Source organism: Chrysemys picta, chromosome 25 (assembly GCF_011386835.1).
Source record: "Chrysemys picta bellii isolate R12L10 chromosome 25, ASM1138683v2, whole genome shotgun sequence".
Classification (NCBI taxonomy): domain Eukaryota; kingdom Metazoa; phylum Chordata; order Testudines; family Emydidae; genus Chrysemys; species Chrysemys picta.
Window position 1 is genome coordinate 3,837,359 of NC_088815.1, and position 23,684 is coordinate 3,861,042.

General features: G+C 57.2%; 1 protein-coding gene across 1 annotated transcript; it reads left to right on the forward strand.

The window, feature by feature from the left end:
• Positions 1-2,755: 2,755 nt before the first annotated feature.
• On the forward strand, positions 2,756-12,259 carry CACTIN (cactin, spliceosome C complex subunit). Its single transcript, XM_005283807.5, has 10 exons — positions 2,756-2,988; positions 3,697-4,171; positions 4,816-4,911; positions 5,509-5,654; positions 5,740-5,902; positions 6,111-6,225; positions 7,550-7,742; positions 8,240-8,362; positions 10,586-10,863; positions 11,475-12,259. Exons 1-10 carry the CDS (start codon positions 2,810-2,812, stop codon positions 11,963-11,965), a joined length of 2,259 nt encoding a protein of 752 aa, XP_005283864.2. The 5' UTR covers positions 2,756-2,809; the 3' UTR covers positions 11,966-12,259.
• Positions 12,260-23,684: the final 11,425 nt, after the last annotated feature.

Below are 23,684 nucleotides of genomic sequence, written 5' to 3' on the forward strand. Positions count from 1 at the left end.
GCAGTCAAGAGACGGGGGGGTCGGGAGTTCGGGAGGGGCTTTCTGGGGGTGTGGATAAGGTTTTGGGCAGTCAGGGTACAGGTAGGGGGTAGGGTCCTGGGGGCATTTGGGGGGGGTCTTAGGAGGGGGCAGTTAGGGGACAAGGAACAGGGAGGCTTAGGTAGGAGGTGGGGTTCTGGAGGGCAGTTAGGGGACAAGGAGCGGGGGGGGTGTTTGGGAGTTCTGGGGGGGGGCTGTCGGGGCAGGGGTGCGGAGAGGGACTGGAGAAGTCAGGGGACAGGGAGCAGAGGGGTTTAGATGGGTCGGGAGTTTTGGGGGGGGCTGTCAGGGGGTGGAGAGTGGTTGGATGGGGCGTGGGAGTCCCAGGGGTCTGTCTGGGGGTGGAGGTGTGGATAAGGGTTGGGGCAGTCAGGGTACAGGTAGGGGGTAGAGTCCTAGGGGGCCAGTTAGGATGGGGGGAAGGTCTCAGGAGGGGGCAGTCAGGGGACAAGGAGCGGGGGGAGGGTTGGGAGTTCTGAGGGGGGGAAGTGGGAGGGGCAGGGGTGGGGCTAGGGCAGGATGGGGTGGGGCTAGGGCAGGACAGGAGCGGGGCTCCTCCCGTCCTCTTTTTTGCTTGCTGGATTATGGTAACCCTAGCTTAACAAGCAAGTGGACAAGGGGGATCCAGTGGATATAGCGTATTTAGATTTTCAGAAAGCCTTTGACAAGGTCCCTCACCAAAGGCTCTTAAGCAAAATAAGCAGTCATGGGATAAGAGGGAAGGTTCTCTCATGGATTGGTAACTGGTTAAAAGATAGGAAACGAAGGGTAGGAATAAATGGTCAGTTTTCAGAATGGAGAGCGGTAAATAGTGGTGTCCCCCAGGGGTCTGTTCTGGGCCCAGTCCTATTCAACATACTCATAAATGACCTGGAAAAAGGGGTAAACAGTGAGGTGGCAAAATTTGCAGATGATACAAAACTACTCAAGATAGTTAAGTCTCAGGCAGACTGCGAAGAGCTACAAAAGGATCTCTCAAAACTGGGTGACTGGGGAACAAAATGGCAGATGAAATTCAATGTTGATAAATGCAAAATAATGCACATTGGAAAACATAATCTCAACTATACATACAAAATGATGGGGTCTAAATTAGCTGTGACCACTCAGGAAAGAGAGCTTGGAGTCATTGTGGATAGTTCTCTGAAAACATCCACTCAATGTACAGCGGCAGTCAAAAAAGTGAACAGAATTTTGGGAATCATTAAGAAAGGGATAGAAAATAAGACAGAAAATATATTGCCTCTATATAAATCCATGGTTCGCCCACACCTTGAATACTGTGTGCAGATGTGGTTGCCCCATCTCAAAAAAGATATATTGGAATTGGAAAAGGTTCAGAAAAGGGCAATAAAAATTATTAGGGGTATGGAACAGCTTCAGTGTGAGGAGAGATTAATAAGACTGGGACTTTTCAGCTTGGAAAAGAGATGACTAAGGGAGATATGATAGAGGTCTATAAAATCATGACTAGATGGGCAGCGATGGTGTCCCTAGCCTCTGTTCGCCAGAAGCTGGGAATGGGCGACAGGATGAATCACTTGGTGATTCCCTGTTCTGTTTATTCCCTCTGGGCACCTGGCATTGGTCACTGTCAGTAGACAGGATACTGGGCTAGATGGACCTTTGGTCTGACCCAGGCTGGCCATTCTGATGTTCTTATGACAGGTCGGATTGGGTGAGCTTTGTAAGTAATGACAAGAAGTTTGTGTTAGAAGAGGGGGGACCTCTTGGAAGGGCGAGGGCAGGTGTGGTGACCTGTTTACAAGCTTTGTTGCAGCAAGAAGCTGCCTTACTCTCTGGCTTGAGAAGGGGGAACCGACTTTAGGCATGGCAAATAGGATGTGGATAGTTTAACCTCAAGACTTCTGCGTGGCAGGGGTGTTTAAAAACAAGGATCAACCATGGCAACTAAGTAAGAATACTCTACGCTTTGTCCCCTCCCCAGGCCCCTTCTCAGGGCTTCTCTACTGGTGTAGCTGCATCTCTGTAGTGCTTAGTGAAGATTTCACCTATGTTGGCAGGAGAGCTTCTTCCATGGGCAGAGGTACGCCAGGTCCCGGGGGGTGGGTGGGTGGGTAGCTATGTCCAGTGGGAGACGCCCTCCCCGTGACGGAGCGCTGTCTACACCAGGGGTAAGGCCCGTATCACTGCATCACGTGGGGGGATTTTCCACACAGCCAAGTGACCGAGTTCTACTGAGGTCAGTTTGGGGTGTAGACCAGGGCTTGTTCTCCTGCCCTGTCCCCCCGATCCGCTCCCCAGAGGGGACGGCGCTGCTGGGGCCCCGGCACGTGTCCGCCCTGGGCAGGGGATGGTGGCAGCGGTGCCCGTCCAGCGCCTTGGGTTGGGTCTGGAGCCCCCTTCGGCTGCCGCAAGCTCCGGCCTAGCTGAGGGCCTAACTCCCCGCCGAGTGTTCTTGGCTTCTGCCTCTTTAAAAGCTGGCCCCGCCCTATCGCGTGACGCACTAGATGCTTCCGCTCGGGGCTTTCATCCCTGCGAGACCCCCGGCTTCTATAGCTGTCTGAGTAGGTGCCTGTAGGACGAGCTCAGCAGCAGGGGTTGGCGCTGCCGCTGTCTCGGCCTAGCCACTCTGCATAGCTAAGGCTCGGGGAGGGGGTGGGCTGGGCGTAGGAGCGGGCGGCAGGGACCGCTGGGGAAAAGCCTTTTCCAGTCAGGCGCTGGGTGGGCGCCCGGAAATGCGCCGCGGGTGAGAGAGGACCCTTGCTGGGCCGGAAGCGGCCACACGGCGGAGAGCAGCGACGCGCCGATGGGGTCCGGGTCGCGGAGCCCTGCGGGGCGCTCGCGGCACCGGAGCCGCAGGGAGGCGGGCGGGTCCCGGGAGAGGAGGCGCCGCCGGTCCCGCTCCGGGTCCAGCAGCGCCAGCAGCGATGGAGGCGGCCGGGCCCGGGGTAGCGAGACGCGGCGGCGCAGGAAGCCGGGCTCGGGGTGAGACGCGGCCCCCGGACAGGAGCGGCCGGGGCGGGGCCCGCGGCCGGGACAGGGACAGGCCCAGCCCGGGGCTCTCTGACTTGGGGCGAGTCGCTTCACCCAGCCCCGGGCCTCCTCCCTGAGCAGGTGAACGGGGGAGCCGCGAGCCGGCCCCCTCCCTTTCCCGGGACAGGCCGAGCTGGGCAAGGCCCCGAGGCGGGCGCAGCTCTACCGAGAGCGAAGCGGCTTCTGCGGGGGTAGCTGTTCCCGCGTGGGAAGGGGAACAAACCACAGCGGCTTTGTTCCCACCCCAGGGTGTAACTATCCTGATAAATCACACCCCTAAGCAGCGGCGTTAGACGGGTTCAAACCTTGGCCTGAACCTCGTACATCCATTGTCTGGTTGGCTGTGGCTTCATCCCGACTGCAAGTTGCGGGTGTGTGAGCTGACAACAGGAGAGGCAGCCTGATTGAGAGGAACAAGCCTAGGGCTGAAAGTTAAGATCTTTTCCTGGCTCTGCCACTAACTCGCTGTGTGGCTTCACGTCTGTAGTTCCTCTGGCGGTGAAATGTGGCGAGCGCTTACCCATCTCAGGGTTGTGAGGGTGAATGAATGAATGAACGTTTGGACAGCTAGATAGGCAGGTTGCTAGGTAAGCCCTGTGCTGCTATGCAGTCTTTCTCTGAGGTTGTAGCTATCACTAGGGTGGTGTTGTTTTCTTCTAGCTCGGACTCTGATGAGAGAAAGAGATGGAGAAAGAAGAAAAGCAGAAGCAGGGACCGGCACCACAAAAGCCAGAAGAAACACCGCGCTCGGTCACGGGATCGCTCGTCTAGCTCAGACTCGGAGGCAGAGAGAGAGAAGAAAAGAGGCCGCAGCAGAGAGAGGAGAAGAAAGCGATCCAGTTCCAGGTCTTCTGTGTCTTCCGTCACATCTCCCTCTCCTTCACGTGAGGAGCTGGGGCAACAGCTGAGCCTTCAGGAGCGACTCAGACTGAAAGAGGAGAAGAAGAAGCAGGCTGAGATGATGAAGGCATTGGAAACACCGGAGGAGAAGAGGGCTAGGCGGCTGGCAAAGAAGGAAGCCAAAGAGAGGAAAAAGCGTGAGAAGATGGGCTGGGGGGAGGAATACATGGGCTACACCAACACCGATAACCCCTTTGGGGACAACAACCTGCTAGGCACCTTCATCTGGAGCAAGGTGAGGCCTCTCTCTATCTCAACAGGCAGTGAGGTGGGGGGGGATAAATGGGCTCTTCCCTCCCCCAAGCTTCTGAGATAATCAGGGCTGTGCTGCTCCCCATGATAGAGCTTCCCCCTGGGAACCTCAGTCAGTTCAGCGTTGCACATTCCAGCTGAGCTGCTGCGCAGAGGGCCAAGGGGTGATGGGGCAGGGGCAGGGATGATGAGGCGCAGGGAGGGACACGTTTGCCTGGGATGAGTTGGGGGAGGAATTTGAACAGGCTAGGAACAGCAAAGTGCAAGTGAGGGTGAAACCTGCACTGAGGACATGCTGGAGAGGCACCCACTTGTTTTGAGCAATGATCTTAAAGACCCAGTGCAGTTTTATTCGGGCTGCCATTGGAAACCTGTGCATTACATAGAGCCTAATGGTAATTTAAGTGGGATGGTAGTTTCTTGTGTATCCACGTTGAGGAGGCCACAGCTAAATTCCTGGGGGCCCCTGGCTGAGTTCTAGTCCCACAGCATCATCTACGGTGAGGTGGAGTGTGTGGATGGTAGCACACTGCAGGGGGCTTGTATTGGGGACTTCCTGCCACTTCACAAATGGCAACTGAGAGGCCTGTTGGGGGCTGCTTACTCTTGGGACGGGATTGATTCTAGGCCCTGGAGAAGAAAGGGATCGGCCACTTGGAGGAGAAAGAGCTGAAGGAGAGAAACAAACGAATCCAGGAGGACAACCGCCTGGAGCTGCAGAAGGTGAGAGCCAGTAGCTCTTCTCGGCCTGTGACCTGCTGCGGAGCTAATGCAGGCGAGGACACTGGCCCCGATATAAGTCACTTGGTTACTGGTGGCTGTCTTTCTCTCCTGCCCCCCCCCCCCCCCCCCCCCCCCCGGCCTCCGCCAAGTCTAATTCTCCCATCTTTGGGCGCAGAGAGTGGCATGTGTGCTGATGGGGATGTGGTGGTACAGGTTCTTGTCTCTGCACAGAGGTGGTGCCCTATTCTCAATACTGAATCCTCAGAATGAGCTGGTCCCTGGTCTCTTTAATGACACACTATTAAACCAATAGAGATCTCAGTACCCCCCAGCCCTGAGCATGGGCCCAGTCAGGGGTCTGTGCTGCCCGTATCTAGTGAGTTTCAGCTCTCCTCTTGTCCATGCCAGCATTGGTTCTCCTCTTGCTTGGTGCCCTCCCACTCCCTGTAAGGCCCTGATCGTGGGAAATGGGGCAGTTTTGCGCTGGGTTGGATTTGAAGCTAGCATCCATGAGTTCACATGCTGGGACTGGCTGAGCCTTTGGGGAATGGTGCCCCAGGCTGTGCACTGCAACAGTCTTCCCTCCCTCCGAGACAGGTGAAGCAGCTGCGCTTGGAACGGGAGCGAGAAAAGGCGATGCGTGAGCAGGAGCTGGAGATGCTGCAGCGGGAGAAAGAGGCGGAGCACTTCAAAACCTGGGAGGAGCAAGAGGACAACTTCCACCTCCACCAGGCCAAGCTGCGGTATTGTCTCGGGCCTGTGTGCTGGGGGCAGGCACGGTCTGAGCCCTGGTAGCTGGAGCTCAGTGTGTTCTCTTGTTACCTGCAGATCAAAAATCCGGATCCGGGATGGCCGTGCCAAACCCATCGACTTGCTGGCCAAGTACATCAGTGCAGAGGATGACGACCTGGCAGTGGAAATGCACGAGCCTTACACGTTCCTGAATGGCCTGACGGTCTCCGACATGGAGGATCTGCTGGAGGATATCCAGGTACCTCTCCTCCAGTACTGCTGCTTCTAGGCCTCCATTCTCTAGCTGGGGGGAGTTAGATGCTGTCCCTGTGCCCCACCTCTGGTGCGCATCAGTTCTGCTTCCAGTGCTCACTGGAATAGCAACACCTGCAGCTGCAAATGGCCTGATTCAAACAGCAGGGCCAGGCCTCGCCTCGCCTCTGAATTCACATGGCTCTTTGTTTCAGGTTTACATGGAACTGGAGCAGGGCAAGAATGTGGATTTCTGGAGGGACATGACCATTATCACTGAGGACGAGATAGCCAAACTCCGTAAACTAGAGGCTTCTGGGAAAGGCCCAGGTAAGGGGGAGGGGAACGCTGGCTGTCAGCACCTGCATTGCTTATGCACAGCAGTGCCGGTGAGAGAGGGGAGCATGACCTAGTAGTTAGAGCAGAGGCCTGTGTTCTGCTCTGCCCCATCTCGCTCTCTGACCTTTGTCAAATTGCTTCTCCTCTCTGAGCTGTTGTCACTGAGGCGGTGACCTCCTTGCTGTGAGCTCTGCACTGTCTGTGTAGTGCCAAGCAGGCTCAAGGGTGCTGTAAAATAATCCAGAGCTACGTGGAACCGTGGTTCTGGAGTGTGGGCGATTCCCGGCCCTGGAACTCTCGGTTGCCTGGCTCTAGGCTGAGCCTGGAGGCTGTAACCAAGCCAGGTGAATTCCCCTGCCTTTGTACAGAGAACTCAGTACATGTGCAGTGGCTTGTCAGCTCTGGCTGGTAAAATCCTGAGTCTCAGTGATTGCAGCTCCCCAGCCTTGCTTCCATGGCCTGTATCAAAGGGCTTTGCTCTCCTGCAGTTGCGATTTCTCTTGCTGCTGCCAGGGGGCGCCCATGTGCCATTATCAGGGCCGGCTCCAGGCACCAGCTTAACAAGCAGGTGCTTGGGGCGGCACCTGCAGCAATTCGGGGGCGGCAGGTCACTCACTCCCTCTAGGAGCGAAGGACCTGCCGCTGAACTGCCGCTGCCGATCGCGGCTTTTTTTTGCTTTTTTCCCAATTGCCGCCGCTGATCGCGATCGTGACCGCGGCTTTTTTTTTGCTTGGGCAGCAGAAATGCTGGCGCCGGCCCTGGCCATTATTGCTCTTTCTGTTTGAGCTCAGTGGAACTGAGGCCCCATGGCTCCGTCCTGCCCGCAAAGTGATGGGGCCCTGGGGCCCGGAAGTTGCCGCAGAACCACTGGCGCAGTGAGCGTCAGCGTCACACGCTGAGAGCACGATCCTGTCACCTGAGCCCAAGCTTGTACCAAAGCTTCTGGGTTAGGAACTCTCAGCCAAGAGCCTGCTAAAGGCCTGGGTGTGGCATGTGCATCAGAGCCCAGGCCCCATCCTGAGTGGTGCTTGGCACTCAATGCCCATTGAAGGGAATCAAGGGCACTGTGTGCTTGGCAGGGTTGGGCCCTGCCAAATGCCCCGTTCAAACGGCCTTCTGTCTGTAGCCGAACAACACCTGACACCTCTGCAGGGGTTCAGTGGGCTTCGTGCACCAGGCGGGGAGGGTGCATTGATGGGGTGTCCGATCCTGGAGGGGTGGCTCTGCATTGTGGCTCAGGAACCGGTGGGTCATTCTGTCCCATAGCACGCGGTGGGGCTAACTCGCGTTAACCCTCGTCTGTCCGCACGACAGGAGAGCGCCGAGAAGGAGTCAATGCCTCCGTCAGCTCAGACGTGCAGTCGGTGTTCAAGGGGAAGACGTACAACCAGCTGCAAGTGATCTTCCAAGGGATCGAGGGCAAGATCCGAGCAGGGGGGCCCAACCTGGACATCGGTTACTGGGAGAGTCTGCTGCAGCAGCTTAAAGCATATATGGCCCGGGCCAGGTGAGCGGGAGAGGGAGCATATCCCGTCTGGATCAGGGCTGCACCCCCAAGGTGGGGTATCTGGGTGGTACTGGGGAATTGTGTCCCAGATCACGGGGGCGGGAGGTGTGCCAACATGCCAAGCCGGACATGGGCTTCTTAGCTCCCTCCTAGCTGGCTATGGGTTGCTTCCCTTCCGGGGCTGAAGGGAAGGAGAGTGCCCCACGTCTCCTTTAGCCTGGGTGACCGGTTCAGACGCTGCACAGGACAAAGGCTAATATTGAGTCCGCTCCTCTGTCGTCGCCTCCCACGATGACTGGGGCTCGAGCTGTCTGACCCTGAGCCGTCTGGGGAGGTCTCCCTGGGAGCATTGCCGGAACCTTCGGGGAGGACCCCGGGCGCTGAGCCCCGCTTCACACCTCGCTCTGGTGGATGTGATGCCAAGGGGGTCCCAGCCCGGGGGGCTCGGGGAAGGCCGTGCTGGGGCCTCACCCTTTGCTCTCGTCACTTCATTGCAGGCTTCGGGAGCGGCACCAGGACGTGCTGCGCCAGAAGCTGTACAAGCTGAAGCAGGAGCAGGGAGTGGAGAGTGAGCCGCTTTTCCCCATCCTAAAGAAGGAGCCGTCTTCTCCCAGCGACAGGTACGCAGAGCGGGCGACTTCCTTCTGGTGCCAGGCGCTGAGTGGGGTTATTGAGCTCCGACCCCTCCGGCCCCTGAGAGCGCTCCCTCAGCTGAGTGTCCTCCGTCAGTGAGCCGTCGGCTGAGCGGGGTTATTGAGCTCCGACCCCTCCAGCCCCCGAGAGCCCTCCTTCAGCTGAGTGTCCTCCGTCAGTGAGCCGTCGGCTGAGCGGGGTTATTGAGCTCCGACCCCTCCAGCCCCCGAGAGCCCTCCCTCAGCTGAGTGTCCTCCGTCAGTGAGCCGTCGGCTGAGCGGGGTTATTGAGCTCCAACCCCTCTAGCCCCGGAGAGCACACCCTCAGCTGAGTGTCCTCCGTCAGTGAGCCAACGGCTGAGTGGGGTTATTTAGCATTAGGGGCTGTGTGCAGGCAGGGGGGGAGCTCGGTGCAGGGCGAGTGGCATTAGGGGCTGTGTGTGGGCGGGGGGGGAAGCTCGGTGCAGGGAGAGGGTATAGGGTTGGGGGGAGCTTGGTGGAGGGAGAGGGGCATTAGGGGCTGTGTGCAGGCAGTGGGGAAGCTCAGGGCCCAGGGAGAGGGGCATTAGGGGCTGTGTGCGGGCGGGGGGGGGAAGCTCGGTGCAGGGAGAGGGGCATTAGGGCTGTGTGTGGGCGGGGGAAGAGCTCGGTGCAGGGAGAGGGGCATTGGGGCTGTGTGTGGGCAGTGGGGGAGCTCAGGGCCCAGGGAGAGGGGCATTGGGGCTGTGTGTGGGCAGTGGGGGAGCTCAGGGCCCAGGGAGAGGGGCATTGGGGCTGTGTGCTGGGAGGACTCCCAGTGATCCCTGTTCCCAGAGGGTCTGGAGCCACGGAGCCGGGTCTCCCCACCCAGGCGGCTTGTGGGAGCAAAGGGGGCTGGGAGCCGAGGAGCAGCTTCAGCAGGAGGGACGGGAACGCTCCCTGCTCCATGCACCAGCCAGAGCAGCAGCTGCCCCTCACTGCCCGGGGTCACGGCAAAACCAGCCGCCTTTGCTGGCACAATGGCAATGCTCCAGGGCCGCCCGGGGGAGGGGCAAGCGGGGCAATTTGCCCCGGGCCTCTGCCCCATGAGAGTTTTTCGGGGCTCCTGGAACGGGGTCCTTCACTCACTCCGGGGGCCCCAGAAAACTCTTGCGGGGTCCGGGCCCCTGGAGCTTCTTCCGCTCTGGGTCTTCGGGGGCAATTCGGTGGCGGGGGGTCCTTCCGCTCCGGGACCTGCCGCCGAAGTGCCGGGTCTTCTGCGGCAATTTGGCGGTGGGGGGCCCCCCCCCGCCGCTGAAGACCCCAGGCCCCCTGAATCCTCTGGGCGGTCCTGCAATGCTCAGTTCGGGTGAGCCTGCTCCGTACAACCTCGATCGGAAATTCTTCTGCCAGGGAGCTGGTTGTGCCACTGCGCTGGAGGGGATCGGGGGTTCAGACGTGGGGCCCCACGGCCCCCTAGAAAGGGCTCGCGGACACCCAGGGGGCTGTGGACCCCTGGTTGAGAACCGCTGCTATAGAACATCCAGTACCTTTCCCTTCCCCCCATTCTCTGTGCCAGCACGACTCCAGCCAGCGGGTCCCGCCATGTGGCAGCAGCCGTGGTGCGGAGGCTGGGAACTGCTCACTGGTCGCTGAGTTACCGCTCCTTGTTCCCAGCTGCCCAGCCTCAATCAAAGAGACTAACGGCGCCCGAGGGGGTTCCCTCCAGTTGGGTTCCTGCCGTTTTAGGCAAATCTTCTCCCCGTCGACCCCCAGACGATGGATCCAGCAAGGTGCCCCCATCCTTCCAGAGGCCAGCGTCGGTACCTTGTTGCGAGCGCTGCAGGGTGGATTCTTGCCTTCTGGGGCATGGATCATCCCCCTTCCCCAGCAGCTTTGCACCAGCCCTGGGCAGCAGAAGGCTCCGTTCTGAGTGTAGTGTTTGGGGGGTGTCCCCGTGCCCCTGCCTGCCAAAAGTCCTCTCCTGGGAGGAAGGGCGCCATGGTGATTGCCCTGGAGCAGCAGTAGCCCGTGGCAGCTTCGCTGTGTTTGGCCTCCGTAGGCTGCAGCAGCTTGACGGCGCCAGGCCGGCACAGGTGGGAGGTGTCTCTGTGGAAGAGGCATTGTGGCACCGCAGAGGGCAGTGCCCTGTGGGAGCACAGACTCCTCACTGTCCTTCCACACTGCCTGAGCCTGCCCCGCGTGACCTGTCCGGCCCCCAGCGCCGTAACCTCTCTCCCCTCTGCCTTGCAGGCCGGACCCCGAGGAGAGCGCTCCAGCGCAGCCGGGCCCCTCCACGGCGGGAGCCCCCTCGGAGGGCGGGGGAGAGGCAGAGGCCAAGGGGGAGGGGGAGGGGGAAGCGGTGCTGATGGAGGAGGACCTGATTCAGCAGAGCTTAGACGACTACGACGCCGGGAGATACAGCCCCAGGCTGCTGAACTCCCACGAGCTGCCCTGCGACGCCCACGTGCTAGAGGCCGAGGAGGATCTCCAGCGGCTGCTGCTCTTGAGACAGCAGCTCCAGGCCACAGGTAACAGTTGCTGGCTGGCCCGGGTGTGTCCATCTCCTCAGGGTCTCTGTCACTGAGAGGTGCTGGCTGGCACTGCCTATGGGGCCTGGCTCTCTCGGATAACAGCACTTCGCATGGGGGGAAGGCCTGGGCAGACTCAGCAAAGCCCTGGGGAGGCTGTGCCTGCCCCAGGGTGTGTGGGATGAGAGGCTGGAGGAGCCTGAGCAGACCAAGGACCCAGTACCCGGGGTTTGGGTATCATCTCCCCAGGTTATTGCCTCCTATCAAGCAGCCAGCCCATCCCCTTGGAGCCTGAGCTGGAGCCCTCTGCACCCCCTACTCCTCGTTCTCAGCGGCCTTCAGCCTGGCCCCTGGAAGGGTGCGGGCTCCTCCCTCCCCTCCTTAGCATGCCTCAGACCGGCCCCCAGTACAAGGCCTCGGGCTGCTGGGGGTGGAACAGTCAGGCCTCAAGTCCCCGTCCCAGGCTGGGTCCTGCTGGGGCGGATCCAGTGGTGTGGCCTCACCCTGTGCTGCCCTGGGAGGGTGCCAGACCTGTGCCCCCAGAGCCGTAGTGCTGCAGGCCTCGCCCAGCAGGCTGCCCTCTAACCAACCCCTTGCCCCTTCCTCCACAGGAGACGCTAGCGAGAGTGCCGAGGACATTTTCTTCCGCAGGGCCAAGGAGGGCATGGGCGCCGATGAGGCCCAGTTCAGTGTGGAGATGCCCCTGACAGGCAAGGCCTACCTATGGGCTGACAAGTACCGGCCCCGCAAGCCCCGCTTCTTCAACCGCGTCCACACAGGCTTCGAGTGGAACAAGTACAACCAGACGCACTACGACTTCGACAACCCGCCGCCCAAGATCGTCCAGGGCTACAAGTTCAACATTTTCTACCCCGACCTGATCGACAAGCGCTCCACGCCCGAGTACTTCCTGGAGGCCTGTCAGGACAACAAGGACTTCGCCATCCTGCGCTTCCACGCTGGCCCGCCCTACGAGGACATCGCCTTCAAGATCGTCAACCGGGAGTGGGAGTATTCGCACCGCCACGGCTTCCGCTGCCAGTTCGCCAACGGCATCTTCCAGCTCTGGTTCCACTTCAAGCGGTACCGGTACCGCAGGTGAGGGGGCCGGGCGTCTGCCCGCCACCTACCGACTCTGGGCTGCCTCCCTTTGGAGGGACCTTGTGCTGGACCCGCAGGCGAGCGCTCTCACATCAAAGGGGGCAGGTTCTGTGTGCTCTGCATTGCAGGGGCATTCCCTGCCGGCGGGCCCTCTGGCGCGCTCTGTATATTGCTTTGTGTCGGGGGGGGCAGCTCTCCTCTCCTCTCCTCCTTGTGTTTTTAATGGGCTCGAGTAGGGGATCCTGGGATGGGTGTGGTGCGACTCACCCAGCAAAATAAACCTAGATTCTCTAAACCTGGCGCTCTGGGAGCGAGAGCCCCTCATGGCGTCTGGGCCGCAAGGAGCCCGGAGAGCCCAGAGGCAGTGCTAGTCTCCTGCTGTCTGCAAAGCAGCCGCTAGAGGGTGGCCGGCACTCTGCTTCGCTGGGTCCTCGGTTGGACCAGTCACTCCCTGGAAAAGCCATCTGTTCCCTTGAGCTCTGTTCGCAGGGGAGCTCTCCCCGTTGGTCCCTGCTGCGGGAAGCTAGCATCCTGGGGTGCAGGAGCACTGCCCATAGCCGTCAGCCCATCCCAGATAACCACCAGCCTCTCCTGGGAACCCACCCACCACAGGTGCACTAGTGTGAAGGTGGCACTATGTCCCCTGTGCACAAGCAGAGGGATTTGGCATGAGGTAAAACCACTGTGCCAGGCCTGCCCCTTTCCCCTCACTGCTGGGGCGAGTCCCAGCCTCGTGGGCCAGTGAGAGCATCGTGGGGCTAAAGGGCGTCAGCTGGTGGCGCATGGAGAGGGGACGGTGGGCAGCCAGCACAGTGCTGTGAGCTCCTGCGCTCTGTTCCCAGCTCAGCCCTCCGCCCTGGGCACACGGCGTTGCTTCTCCAGGGCCCGTTGGATTCATCTGAGTCCCTGCTGCCCCTGGGTCTGACTCCCATCACTCCAGCCCTGGTGTCAGCTGAGTGTCTACAGAGGTGCAGAATAGAACCCAGGCGTCCTGCCTCCCAGCCTCCTTTGCTCACCAGTGGGCTGCCTTTGAGGGGGTGCTACCCCTCCTCCCCCAGCCTGCCTCTGCAAGCTCCTCACTCCCTGTTGTAGGGAGCTAGCAGCCAGCGGCCAAGGAGCTGGCTCTGTCCTGAGCTGACCGGGCCTTCCCCGCTGACGGTTTCCAGGCCTGAGCGGCCCATGCCAGACTCCTCTCAAGGGAGATGTTCCCCAGACGTGGCCTCAGCGCCCTTTCTAGTGGGGCCTTCACTGAGATCCTGCTTTGGGAGCTCGGCCTGGCCCGCTTCCCTCCCTTCTCAGCCAACCTCCTTTCACTTCCCTGCTGGGAGCCCAGCGCCCCCTGCTCCTGCTGACGCCACCTCTGCCCTTTTCCAGGGCCCACGCTGCCTTCCGGGCCCAAGAGGAAAGTTGCCGGGGGCTGGTGTCCAGCTGGGAGGGGCCGTGCGGGGGAGGTTTTTACCCACCAGCTGTTGCTCTGCTGCTGAACGTGGAGGAAGAGCGCTGTCCTGTTCCGCCGACAGTGACCTGCCACGTGCCTAGGACAGTCCTGGCCTGTCAGCAGCTGGCACCTCCCAAGCTGCTCCTCTCCAGCTCCCCCCCACCCACCCCCCAGTGGGGAGCAGCAGGCCCAGCCCCCTGGGACGGGAGAGGTGCTACAAAGGGGTTGGCCTGATGAGCGGCTTTCCCCTTGGACACCAGCTTTCTAATGGGGCGATAGGTGTCCCCCGACTCCCTGGGGCTGGCGCTGCTCTGCCAGTCGCAGCTGCCCACAAGACGTTGTCCCAACGCTCCTGGTACCTCCTGACTGATCAATGGCTCTTCCTGGCTGGCTGTAACGGTTATGCCAGCCAGGCCGGGAGGCGGTGGGAGAGGGCAGGCGCTGAGGGCGGCAGGCCCAGCTTTGGGCGCACTCAGACTCAGCAAATGTGGGTTAAATGGGTTCAGTTTGGCGTGTGCAAAGCCCCGTGTGTTTTTTGGGAGGGGCTGCCCTGGGGTTGGCTTCTCTGCCCCTCATCAGCGTCACGTAGGAAGGACGGGAGCTAACCCTGAGCCAGGGCCAGCTGCTGCGGCAAAGTGCCCTCTCCAGCTGTGCACACATGGGGGGCTGTGCCAGTGTCACACCTGGCCCATAGCTTCGCCCACGTTAGCGGCTGGGATTGGGCCCATGGATCTATGGGGGCAGCCGTTGTAGGGCTTGGCCCGTAGGTACATGTGATGTGGCATGGGCCCGATGCTGCCCTCTGGTGGGCATCTTGCCTGGCCAAGCTGCCTTTTTAAGACTAGTGCAAGTCTCACAGGCTGGTCCTGGCAGCTCCTTCTCCAGACCCATCACGCCTTGGCGAGGGCCCAGGGCCTAAGGGGGCAGACGCCCAGTGCCCCCTCAGCTCTTTGAATTGCAGTTTCCTGGCCGTGAGCAGGAGGCGGTGCCGGCCGGGGAGCTGGAAATGCAGCTCGGGGTATTGAATCCACTAGGTTGCCAGGGCTGGAGCACGGGATGGGAGAAGCAGAAGCCCCAAGGCTGCTGGGGACACAGAAATAGCAAGGCCAAGGCTGTCTGCAGCCGCTTTCGGATTCCTCTGGGCCCAGCCCAGCCTGCGATGTGGCTGCAAATCCTCCTCGGCTCCCCTCAGCGTGTGGCGCACGTCCCTGGGGTTGTTTAACGGGGGCGGGGGGCAGATGCTCGCTCGGAGCCGCTAATGGGCGCAGGGATTTAGGAGACAATAAACACGGGCTTGAGGGATTCCAGATGGGAGCAAAGTCTGGCCCAGAGAGGAGCCTGCGCTTTTAACCAGGAGAGCCCCTGGGCTGGGAGGTGCCAGTTGGTGGTTGGGTCAGGACAGCGTATGGACTGGGATAGCATATGGGCCGGAAGCTGGTATATGGGCCACCAGCTAGTGTATGAGTGGGGCTAGCATGTGGGCCGCCAGCTCACATGTGGGAGGGGGCAGCGTATGTCCCGGGACACTGTATGGGCCACCAGCTGTGTATGGGCTGGGGGACCGGCAACAATAGGACTTTCCTGGCAAAGTCAGCCTGGTTTGAATCCAGTGTTCGGCCTGGGGGCTCACAGGTGATTTTGAACCAAGCATCAGACCGGTACAGCCCCTCCTGGGGGTATGGATATAGTGGTCTACAGGCACCTTATCCCAGAGTAGCTGGTTCCCCTTCCTGTGCAGGGCCAGCTCTACTGGCACAAGCCCCTCTAGACCGGGGTTGCTGCAGCCACATTCTGGGTGTGCTGTGGTTAAAGTGACAGTTTGTGTGTCAACAGGCCTGACTGTGCTGGGGGCAATCTGCTTCCCCTAGCAAGGCGGAGCTGGGGAGTGATACCATAGCGAGGCAGCAGCACGGGGTAACTGTCCATCCCAAAGCCCCACGCCAGAGACTCAGGGGTTCCCCCGCAGCTCAATGGTGAGCCAAGGGGAAGGACTGAGATCCTCAAGGACCCAGCTGAGGATCCCAGTGGCTTTTCCCACCCCCAGAAAATCTGAGCACTTTGAACCACATCTGCACAGCCCTGGTGGTGGTGTGCAGTGAAACCCCAGTGTTAGGAGAGGAATTCTCCCTCGCTGACGAACGAGGTCAGAGTCGAGTCCCTTTACTGCAAAGAGGTGCAAGGACCACGTGGTAACAAACCAGCTGTGCTGCGTGAGTCCTCCAAGGAAACAGACTTCATGTCTGGGCCGCACAACACCCAGAGCCAGGCACGTGGCAAGAACACCAGGACAGTCAATCGCCATCTAGCGGCTAGAGCTCGGGGGTTCCAATCCCACTCTGGGCGGGGTCTGGGTCTGGGTGTTAGAGCAGGGGGCTGGGAGCCAGGACTCCTGGGTTCTCTCCCTGGCTCTGGGAGGGGAGCGGGGGCTGGTGGGGAGTCAGTACTCCTGGGTTCTCTCCCCGGCTGTGGGAGAGGAGTGAGGGCTGGTGGTTCAAGCAGGATGTTAGGACTCCTGCATTTTCATTCCTATTGAGGAAGGGGAGTGTAGTCGGGGCGGGGGGGGGAATGCTCTCAGGACTCTGGGGTTCAATTCCAAACCCTACCACTCACTCTCTGTGACCTTGGGCACATCCCTTCTCTGCTCTGGGCCTCACAGGAACAGCGAATTTACCCATGTCACAAAGAGGTTGGGAAACTTCTTAACCGTGTGCTAAGGTGTGCGAGCTCAGCAGATGACAGGAACTAAGGAAAGGCAGAGGACGATTCATTCCCTCAGGGGGGGTCCTGCTGCATCACAGACAGATCCCGGGGCACAGGATCCCATATATTTACTCTATGGAGGAGCGGCTTTCAGCCACCCTCCAGCGAGCCAGCAAAGTGTGTGCAGATGGTGCCCTCATCTGAGCCTGCAAGGCCGGGTTCCTGAGGTCTGAGAAGGGACCTCAAGAGGTCATCTAGTCCAACCCCCTGCTCAAAGCAGGACCAATTCCCAGCTAAATCATCCCAGCCAGGGCTTTGTCAAGCCGGGCCTTAAAAACCTCCAAGGAAGGAGACTCCACCACCTCCCTAGGTAACACATTCCAGTGTTTCACCACCCTCCTAGTGAAATAGTTTTTCCTGATATCCAACCTGGACCTCCCCCACTGCAACTTGAGACCATTGCTCCTTGTTCTGTCATCTGCCACCACTGAGAACAGCCGAGCTCCATCCACTTTGGAACCCCCCTTCAGGTAGTTGAAGGCTGCTATCAAATCCCCCCTCATTCTTCTCTTCTGGAGACTAAACAATCCCAGTTCCCTCAGCCTCTCCTCATAAGTCATGTGCTCCAAACCCCTAATCATTTTTGTTGCCCTCCGCTGGACTCTTTCCAATTTTTCCACATCCTTCTTGTAGTGTGGGGCCCAAAACTGGACACAGTATTCCAGATGAGGCCTCACCAATGTTGAATAAAGGGGAACGATCATGTCCCTCGATCTGCTGGCAATGCCCCTACTTATACAGCCCAAAATGCCGTTAGCCTTCTTGGCAACAAGGGCACACTGTTGACTCATATCCAGCTTCTCGTCCACTGTGACCCCTAGGTCCTTTTCTGCAGAACTGCTACCTAGCCATTCGGTCCCTAGTCTGTAGCAGTGCATGGGATTCTTCCGTCCTAAGTGCAGGACTCTGCACTTGTCCTTGTTGAACCTCATCAGGTTTTTTCGGCCCAATCCTCTAATTTGTCTAGGTCCCTCTGTATCCGATCCCTACCCTCTAGTGTATCTACCACGCCTCCTAGTTTAGTGTCATCTGCAAACTTGCTGAGAGTGCAGTCCACACCATCCTCCAGATCATTAATAAAGATATTAAAACCGGCCCCAGGACCGACCCTTGGGGCACTCCGCTTGAAACCGGCTGCCAACTAGACATGGAGCCATTGATCACTACCCGTTGAGCCCGACGATCTAGCCAGCTTTCTATCCACCTTACAGTCCATTCATCCAGCCCATACTTCTTTAACTTGGCGGCAAGAATACTGTGGGAGACCGTATCAAAAGCTTTGCTAAAGTCAAGGAAAAACACATCCACTGCTTTCCCCTCATCTACAGAGCCAGTTATCTCATCATAGAAGGCAATTAGGTTAGTCAGGCACGACTTCCCCTTCATGAATCCATGCTGACTGTTCCTGATCACTTTCCTCTCCTCTAAATGTTTCATAATTGATTCCTTGAGGACCTGCTCCATGATTTTTCCAGGGACTGAGGTGAGGCTGACTGGCCTGTAGTTCCCCGGATCCTCCTTCTTCCCTTTTTTAAAGATGGGCACTACATTAGCCTTTTTCCAGTCATCTGGGTCCTCCCCCGATCGCCATGAGTTTTCAAAAATAATGGCTAATGGCTCTGCAATCGCACCCGCCAACTCCTTTAGCACCCTCGGATGCAGCGCATCCGGCCCCATGGACTTGTGCATGTCCAGTTTTTCTAAATAGTCCCGAACCACTTCTTTCTCCACAGAGGGTTGGTCACCTTCTCCCCATGCTGTACTGCCCAGTGCAGCAGTCTGGGAGCTGACCTTGTGCGTGAAGACAGAGGCAAAAAAATCATTGAGTACATTAGCTTTTTCCACATCCTCGGTCACTAGGTTGCCTCCCTCATTCAGTAAGGGGCCCACACTTTCCTTGATTTTCTTCTTGTTGCTAACATACCTGAAGTAACCCTTCTTGTTACTCTTAACATCTCTTGCTAGCTGCAACTCCAAGTGTGATTTGGCCTTCCTGATTTCACTCTTGCACGCCTGAGCAATATTTTTATACTCCTCCCTGGTCATTTGTCCAATCTTCCACTTCTTGTAAGCTTCTTTTTTGCGTTTAAGATCAGCAAGTATTTCACTGTTTAGCCAAGCTGGTCGCCTGCCATATTTACTATTCTTTCTACACATCGGGATGGTTTGTTCCTGCAACCTCAATAAGGATTCTTTAAAATACAGCCAGCTCTCCTGGACCCCTTTGCCCTTCATGTTATTCTCCCAGGGGATCCTGCCCATCTGTTCCCTGAGGGAGTCAAAGTCTGCTTTTCTGAAGTCCAGGGTCCGTATTCTGCTGCTCTCCTTTCTTCCTTGTGTCAGGATCCTGAACTCGACCATCTCATGGTCACTGCCTCCCAGGTTCCCATCCACTTTTGCTTCCCCTACTAGTTCTTCCCTGTTTGTGAGTAGCAGGTCAAGAAAAGCTTTGCTCCTAGTTGGTTCCTCCAGCACTTGCACCAGGAAATTGTCCCCTACACTATCCAAAAATTTCCTGGATTGCCTGTGCACCGCTGTATTGCTCTCCCAGCAGATATCAGGGTGATTAAAGTCTCCCATGAGAACCAGGGCCTGTGATCTAGCAACTTCTGCTAGTTGCCAGAAGAAAGCCTCGTCCACCTCATCCCCCTGGTCTGGTGGTCTATAGCAGACTCCAACCACGACATCACCCTTGTTGCTCACACTTCTCAACTTTATCCAGAGACTCTCAGGTTTTTCTGCAATTTCATACCGGAGCTCTGAGCAGTCATACTCCTCTCTTACATACAATGCAACTCCCCCACCTTTTCTGCCCTGCCTGTCCTTCCTGAACAGTTTATATCCATCCATGACAGTACTCCAGTCATGTGAGTTATCCCACCAAGTCTCTGTTATTCCAATCACATCATAGTTCCCTGACTGTGCCAGGACTTCCAGTTCTCCCTGCTTGTTTCCCAGGCTTCTTGCATTTGTGTATAGGCACTTAAGATAACTCATCGATTGTCCCTCTTTCTCAGCATGAGACAGGAGTCCTCCCCTCTTGCGCTCTCCTGCTTGTGCTTCCTCCCAGGATCCCATTTCCCCACTTACCTCAGGGCTTTGGTCTCCTTCCCCCGGTGAACCTAGTTTAAAGCCCTCCTCACTAGGTTTGCCAGCCTGCTGGCGAAGATGCTCTTCCCTCTCTTCGTTAGGTGGAGCCCGTCTCTGCCTAGCACTCCTTCTTCTTGGAACACCATCCCATGGTCGAAGAATCCAAAGCCTTCTCTCCGACACCACCTGCGTAGCCATTCGTTGACTTCCACGATTCAACGGTCTCTACCCCGGCCTTTTCCTTGCACAGGGAGGATGGACGAGAACACCACATGCGCCTCAAACTCCTTTATCCTTCTTCCCAGAGCCACGTAGTCTGCAGTGATCCGCTCAAGGTCATTCTTGGCAGTATCATTGGTGCCCACGTGGAGAAGCAGGAAGGGGTAGCAATCCGAGTGCTTGATGAGTCTCGGCAGTCTCTCCGTCACATCGTGTATCCTAGCTCCTGGCAAGCAGCAGACCTCTCGGTTTTCCCGGTCGGGGCGGCAGATAGATGACTCAGTCCCCCTGAGGAGGGAGTCCCCGACCACCACCACCCTCCTCCTCCTCTTGGGAGTGGTGGTCGTGGAACCCCCATCCCTAGGACAGTGCATCTTTTGCCTTCCAATCGGTGGAGTCTCCTTCTGCTCCCTTCCCTCAGATGGGTCATCTAGTCCACTCTCCGCATTAGTACCTGTAGAGAGAACATGGAAACGATTGCTCACCTGTATCTCCATTGCTGGTGCATGGACGCTCCTCTTTCTCCTTCTGGAGGTCACATGCTGCCAAACCTCCTCACAATGTCTGTTGAGTCAGTGAGGAGGGATGGAAGCACCTACAAGCAGGCTTGGGAGCTCTTGCTGAGAGCTCAGAATATCACCAGGTTCAATCCTCACTGCGTTTTGCTGTCTGTTATTGCCCAATTTTTAAGGTCCCAGCTATTCTGACTTTACAAATTACACCTGTGCAATGCAAGGCCTGTATCTGCCATGCCAAGAGTCCGTGGTATCAGAGATAACTCAACCAAACATCTGTCAGGGAAGGTCGAGTTATTACTTAGTCCCGCCTTGAGTGCAGGGGACCGGACTAGAGGACCTCTCCAGGTCCCTTCCAGTCCTACAATTCTATGATTCAACCACCACCCTTACTTTACAGCTAATTTGCATGCAACAATTTAACTGGCTGTATGAGACACATAGTGGATTACTTGGCCCAACTGCCCCACCCATGTGACACACGAGCTTTCAGCTCCTCATTTATTGATCCTGTCCTAGCGCCTAGGCGCCCCGGGCTCGTCCTAGGACCCCATTGTGCTTAGGTGCTGTGCAGCCACAGAACAAAAAAGATCTTACAATGTAAAGCCACAGGCCTGGGCTACACTTGGAAATTAGGTCAATATGACAGAGGTGTGAAAAATCCACACCTCTGAGCTCTGGAATTAAACCGACCTAACCCCAGTGTAGACAGAATTCTCCCTTCAAGCTAGCTACCACCTCTCAGTGAGGGGGCATGCCTATGCCGACTGGAGATCAGCGCAGGTAGCGTCTTCACTGACGCACTGCTGACCTGGGGCTGCCTGAGTCTGCAGAACAAGGCGGGAGCCCTGACTGCATGCAGCACAGCATGGCATGATGTGATGACGTTGCATGTGTTGCGGGGAAGGAGCGTCTGCCACAGTTCTCCACCCATCACCACCAGAATGAAATGTGCCTGGAGCAGCAGGGATGATCAGACACTCTGAAAATTCCAGCTGACGCAGAAGGCTGCGTTCTCACCACCACCCAGGGCTGGCTACCTCCTGGGTGGGGCTCCCCACTGTCACACAGGGCTGGGTACCTCCTGCGCAGCTCCCCACATAACGCTGGGCTGAACGCTCTTGTGCTTTCGGTGTGGGGGGTGCTTGATGCCAGGCACTGAGCTGTTAACGATCACTACACAGCACCTGCTACTTTTCTCAGGCACTGTAGCAATCACTGAGCGCCAAACTTCTGTCAGGGAAGCAGATGGATTTGTCCCGGTGCACTTGAGAGCAGCCGTTGGCTCCAAGTAAATGAACACCAGTAATTGTCAGGCTGAGATGCATCCTCCTCTCATAGCGGGACCAGGGCGCCAATGCGGCAGTGAGATCATCCTCCTGCAGGGCAATGCCAGGCATGTCCCTAGTCCTGTCACCACGAGGGGGGAATCACATGCCACTGCCACGTACCCCCAGGAGGTCTTTGCAGCGCTGAACCAAGGCGTCCATTTGGGCAAAGATGCTAGTCTGGTCCAGGACCCAGCCTTTCTCGGAAAGCCTGTTAGAAGTGAGGAAGGAGAAAAGGTTTGTCATGCCCAATGGCTGCCTCAGAGGCAGGCACCGAGATGGGGAGTAGATTCTCCTAGGTGGGCATGTTATCGCCGTTGCTTCTCAGAGGCAGCAGCATGTCTATCATCCAGGGCTCTGCAGAAGAGGCAGAGCAGCTGTCATAACTATAAAGGGAAGGGTAACAGCCCTCCTGTGTACAATACTATAAAATCCCTCCTGGCCAGAGACTCCAAAATCCTTTTCCCTGTAAAGGGTTAAGATGCTCAGGTAACCTGGCTGACACCTGACCCAAAGGACCAATAAGGGGACAAGATACTTTCAAATCTTGGGGGGGTGCTTTTGTTTGTGCTCTTTGTTTGGGAGTTCGTTTGGCTTGGGACTGAGAGGGACCAGACACCAATCCAGGTTCTCCACATCTTTCTAAACAAGTCTCTCCTATTTCAAACTTGTAAGTAAATAGCCAGGCAAGGCGTGTTAGTTTTCCTTTGTTTTCTCAACTTGTAAATGTACCTTTTACTAGAGTGTTTATCTTTGTTTGCTATACTTTGAACCTGAGGCTGGGGGGCGGGGGGGTGTCCTCTGAGCTCTTTAAGTTTGATTACCCTGTAAAGTTAATTTCCATACTGATTTTACAGAGATGATTTTTACCTTTTTTCTTTAATTAAAAACCTTCTTTTTAAGAACCTGGTTGATTTTTCCTTGTTTTTAGATCCAAGGGGTTTGGATCTTGATCCACCAGGAGTTGGTGAAAGGAAGGAGGGGATGGTTGATTTTTCCTTGTTTTTAGATCCAAGGGGTTTGGATCTTGATCCACCAGGAGTTGGTGAAAGGAAGGAGGGGATGGTTAATTTCTCCTTGTTTTAAGATCCAAGGGGGTTGGATCTGTATTCACCAGGGAATTGGTGAAAGGTCTCAAGGCTTCCCAGGGAAGGGAATCCATTTGGGATGGTGGCAGCGGACCAGAGCTAAGCTGGTAGTTAAGCTTAGAAGTTTTCATGCAGGCCCCCACATTTGTACCCTAAAGTTCAGAGTGGGGAAACAGCCTTGACAGCAGCGCTCTGGGGACAGAAGGCAGTGTCCTGCTGGCACAAGGGATAGGAATGTCACCCAAGACCTCTGGCTCTGGGACATGAATCCCAGGGCAGGATTTCACAAATGTGTTATTTGAATTGAGAATCAGCCCCCAAAGGGCACATCAAGCCTGCAGACCCTCTCTGCTCCCCCTCCCAAGAGAGCCCAAGAAAGAATGGAAGAGCTCACAGCCTTCGAGATGCCCCAGTATCTCTTCCCACTGACAGGGAGACAGGGCTGTAGGGAGACCCAGGGAGATTATCCTGTCCAGGAGCTCTGGGGAGATCACAGACCCTGAGAACAAAGCTCAACTACATGACCCCCACTTAGCTGTATTTGCCTTCGGTGCTGCCTGCGCGTTAATGTCTTTATCTTATAAAATATTGATCCAGCTCGACAAATCTGAATCTGAAGCAGAGAAGTAACACTTAGACTTAATTGTCAAGGACCAGGCGCCTACTAAAACCTGACCTCCCTAATCAGGGTAGATTCTGGTTTTTACAGCTCAGGAGAACCAGGGAAGGGAGGCTGGAGCCAGGCAGAAAGGACTGGCTGGTTTAGGGGACTGGGGAATGGGACACAGGGCCTTGCCCATCCGGCTCACTGGTTCCACTCATCCCCATCTCCCAGCCACCGAGCGGGTTTCAGTTGGTCCCTAGTGGGCTGTATGTCTCTGGCCACCTTTTGGCAGTCTGAGCAAAGGTACCAAGAACTGAACAGGCCACACAGACTGAACTCCTTCCTCCTCCCCAGAGGGGAGATCATCCTGCCATTCCCCAGGTTGTCCCCATTCTGGGGATATCCAGAGGAGTAGCTAACCTGGGCTCTTTCACCAGCTGCCGCATTCCCTTTACATCCTCCCACTGGTTTTGCAGGGTGCAGACGCTGAGCTGTCCCGCTGCCCACCTGTTGTGCATCTGAGCTGCATACGGGTAACAATCCTTCCATGCATTCATACATGAGATGCAGTCGTGGAGAGACGGTCTGCTGGATACCACGTAACCCTCAAATCTGGGCCAGGGAAATGTCTTGGCAACACATCTGGATAATTTTGTTGCTCATCTAAGGAGAAATGAT